General features: G+C 43.3%; 1 protein-coding gene across 1 annotated transcript; it reads left to right on the forward strand.

The window, feature by feature from the left end:
* The first annotated feature begins 257 nt into the window (after positions 1–257).
* On the forward strand, positions 258–3,865 carry h3f3c (H3 histone, family 3C). Its single transcript, XM_072675698.1, has 4 exons — positions 258–366; positions 1,323–1,464; positions 1,671–1,824; positions 2,272–3,865. Exons 2-4 carry the CDS (start codon positions 1,337–1,339, stop codon positions 2,398–2,400), a joined length of 411 nt encoding a protein of 136 aa, XP_072531799.1. The 5' UTR covers positions 258–366; positions 1,323–1,336; the 3' UTR covers positions 2,401–3,865.
* Positions 3,866–4,215: the final 350 nt, after the last annotated feature.

Genomic DNA, 4,215 nt, shown 5'->3' on the forward strand with positions numbered 1-4,215 from the left:
TGTGGTTGAACCCATCCAGTCTGCTCTCAAGCCGAAAGTGGGGGGAAACACACAGGGAGGAAAAACCGAGCACACACTAAACAGATGAATGGGTAATTTGATGAAGTTTGATTATTCTGCGTCTCGTTTTAAAGAGCACAGATCTGAAGCCCTGGCGGGTCTCTGGGCTGTCAGCGGGGCCGTTTGGAGGTGATTTTATTTGTTTACAGTTAATTCAGGTGCATTGTGGGAGAGGACTAGTGATTGACGTGGCGGCCATTTTGCCGCTGGCCGCTCGGCTCCCATTGTGTGTGAGAGATAGTAAACAGAGAGTGGAGGAAAAGCTGCACACATTTCACTGACCCAAATTCAACACTCTCGCCGCAGGTAAGTGCACCGCCGAGTCGCAGTTCTCTCCCTAAGACACTTTCCCGCCGCTTTGTGGAACTTTTAGGCGAAACGGGTGTCATTTTAGGTGAGAAAATAACGTGTAAGCGCTGCGTCGTCGTCGTCGTCGTGTTGAACATGAGCGCCGAGAGCAGAGCGCGGCTTCGTTGCTTCTCAAAGGAGGAGGCAGAAAAAATCCCCACTTTTTTTCCTCCTCCTGATGTGCGTTTTTACTTCGGTTTTACGGCGCGAATTCGCGGCGGGAACCCCGACTACTGTGCTCGTCCCTCTCCCGAGAGTGTCTGCTTCTCGGCCGGGGAGGTTTGGAGCAGCTTCGCGTCGTGGTTTTTGTGCTTTATGTGAAAGTTCAGGTCCTCTCCACTCGCTCTCCACTACAGTTGCTCTTCAAATTGCGGCCATAATCTTGCGGTTTAGGGCGGGGGTTACGAGACACGGCCCCGCCCACGCAACGGCTACACGATGCTGCGATTGGCTGAGATCTTCAACTCTTAACTCGCTATTGGTTCTTGTTCGCAGTGACGTTATGCGCATTTCTCTGGTTGGTTGAAAGACGGTTTCGGCGAGCGCTGATTGGCGGTGTTTCATTTATTGGGTCTTTTTTTTATTTTTATTTTTTTTTCCTAAAGCCTGAAATAGCATGTGGGACAGAGTGTCACCTCGGGTAATCAACACACTATTACAGCCAACGTGTTTTTATTGCTGGGTAATAAAACAGTAGGAATAATGCAGTTCTTATTAATATTAATTATGGGTTAAAAATGGTTTAAAAATAGCTACTTTTGCCAGGTTTATGAAATTAGGTCACATGTACTGCAAGTGTGTTTGTGATGCAGCACTTTGTGTTACTTGCATTCAAAGCCATTTCCTCCATTAGGTGCACATGTTCAGCACACTGGATTTTATTTGGGTTCAGAAGTTGTACTTTCTTCCTGCAGGTGACTGAGTAACTATGGCCCGTACCAAGCAGACCGCCCGTAAATCGACAGGAGGTAAAGCTCCTCGTAAGCAGCTGGCCACTAAAGCTGCTCGCAAGAGTGCACCCTCTACTGGAGGAGTGAAGAAACCTCACCGCTACAGGTAAACACACTAAACAGACCTGTGGGAATTGTATTTTGTGCAAGAAGTGTGTGCATACTCTACTGAGTATTGTTGTCATTCGTTATCATTGTAATTTAATGTAACTTTTGATTTGTTGCACTTATCTTCAGACTAATGAATATTTTCACCCCTTGTGTGTTGTTTGAAAATTTAAAATTTTTTGTCTTCTTTGTGTGTGTGTCCAGGCCCGGTACTGTAGCTCTGCGTGAGATCCGTCGATACCAGAAGTCCACTGAGCTGCTGATCCGTAAGCTGCCGTTCCAGCGTCTGGTTAGAGAGATCGCTCAGGACTTCAAAACAGACCTGCGTTTCCAGAGCGCTGCCATTGGAGCCCTGCAGGTGGGTTTGCTTTTTCACTTCGAAGGGGGTGGGACATAATCCCCTCACTCAGTGTTTCACTGTTTTTGTAATTACATTTAAAACAAAAAGTGATTTTTGTAAACTTTATTTTTGGTCATTTTAATTATTGGAAGACACAGCATTAATAAGGTTACATGACACATACGTTTTTTTATGACAACTTGCATAGACCTACAGAAACATTAATGGTTTATTAGAACAGGCATTTGCTGTCAAAGGCTGTTTTTGTCTTCTTTAATGGCATTTCACCCCAGAAAGTGTTACAACTTATTTATTTATTTTTTTTGGTTCGTTGTCATGAAAAGCATGGATGGGTGTAAAGTAGTCTCATGCCTTTTTCTGTACAGTTAAGTATTACTCATTATTATGTTTATGTAAAACCTTCAGAAAGTTCTGGATTTAAATCATGTTTGTGTGTGTGCACAGGAGGCCAGCGAGGCGTACTTGGTGGGTCTTTTCGAGGACACCAACCTGTGTGCCATCCACGCCAAGCGCGTCACCATCATGCCCAAAGACATCCAGCTGGCCCGTCGTATCCGCGGAGAGCGTGCTTAGGCTCTCCTCTTCCCGCTCCTTTTCCCTCTTTTTTCGCGTTCTCTCTCTCTTTCTCTCTGTCTCTCCCCCTCTCCACTCGTCTCCTCCCTCTTTCTTGGTAGAGTTTAGAGTATCAGCGACGGGGAGGCCAATGTGTTTCAGTCTAATAGTGCTGTCTCACTGACGCGTAGGGTACCTGTTTGTGCATGTAACAGATGCTGCTGATCACCTGCCCACACGCACTCGCATGCACAGACACACACACATACATAACACACATTCTGGCGCACGCACGCTGAGTACATGTATACATACAGTTGGAGCATAAACGAGGTCCACCCTTGCCAAGCTTGGGGTCTTTCACAGACGTTTACACATACATACACACACACACACACACACACACACACACACACACACACATATATACACACAGAGAACAGAGGGGTGGTTTCTGGGGTTAGTCTGCTTAAGGGGAGCGGCAACTTCCACAGCAGGGTGCTACTAAAACTGCCCCAGGCCACCTTTATCTACTCTTACACACCTGTACCTTCCTACCTTTTACATATACACCTTAACCTCCTTGTCTGTATCTCCGTAGTTCTTTCTATACATCGGCACTTCTCTGTATACCGATACCTTCATATCTGTATCTCCATACCTATACCTCTCCTTGTCCAGCCTAAATACAGCTGTCTTCAACAGTCCTCCAGTGTCCCTTGTATTTCGACCCATCGGCAGATTTGTGTGCGTGTACGCGCAGGTTCGTTTAACCATCCTCCCACCCCCTCTCAATGTGTGTGTGTGTGGACATTGTGATCAGCAAAGCAGAATCGTATTCAACTGCAAACCAGCATCTATTGGTTAAAAGTTGTTATAATATTGATGATTACTATTATTGTTAATATGGTGTCTTTTTTTCTATGATGCATACACATGACTTGTTTTACCACTGTTAGATTAAAAAAAAGAGCAAAACTACAGAAAATTTGAATGATTTTGTTTTCATTTTTCTTCTGTTTTGGTTTTGTTTTGTTTTTTTGTTTTTTATCATAGTGATTTGCCGATCCTGCTCCTCCTGTTATAACTTCAGGCAGCCACAGGGGGGCGCTCTAAACCAGCCTCTCATTCACTCTCACTGTTATTCAGACATCTCTCCTCCTCTCTCTCTATTTTCTTTCATTTTCTCTCTTTCTCTAGTTTCTCCCTCTCCCTTTGTTTTCCCATGAGCTTTTCTTTTTTCCTTCCACTGATCGGCATTTGTCACGAATTGTAGCAAAAAAAAATGTCACCTTTAGTTTTTTTTTGGAGTGTTTCACTCTTGTGTAGACCTTTTCGCCTCTCTCTATTTCTCGCTCTCTCGTTGTGGTACACAGTATAACTTCATGTTTCTGTTTATTTTTCGTATTCAGAAATTTAAAATAAGCTGATCTTTGTATTTTCCAAATTTCTCATACTATGGTGGTAATAAATAGATGTTACACAATGTGTGTTTGGTCATTGCAGTGGTCTGTTGACTGTTACAAACATGTTTTTTGAATATCTGTGTTCTCAGAGTTTGAGATCTGAGGTGAATCTATTGATCAACCAAATCAGGGACGTTTCTAGACTATATGTTGTACTGGGGTGCACATCATTTAGAGGTGGACAGCTAAATCCTTCTGACTAATTATATATTACTAGTTAAAATTATATAAAAATTATGTGAATATTACTAGTTCTTATTATATTATATTATAATAGTAATATTACTGGCACATGCGCAGAAAACCTTTCCTTTGCAAAATGCAAAGTGACATTGTCTCTGCGTCATCAGCTCATGTTAGCTATATAATA

Source organism: Salminus brasiliensis, chromosome 1 (genome assembly GCF_030463535.1).
Source record: "Salminus brasiliensis chromosome 1, fSalBra1.hap2, whole genome shotgun sequence".
Taxonomy (NCBI): domain Eukaryota; kingdom Metazoa; phylum Chordata; class Actinopteri; order Characiformes; family Bryconidae; genus Salminus; species Salminus brasiliensis.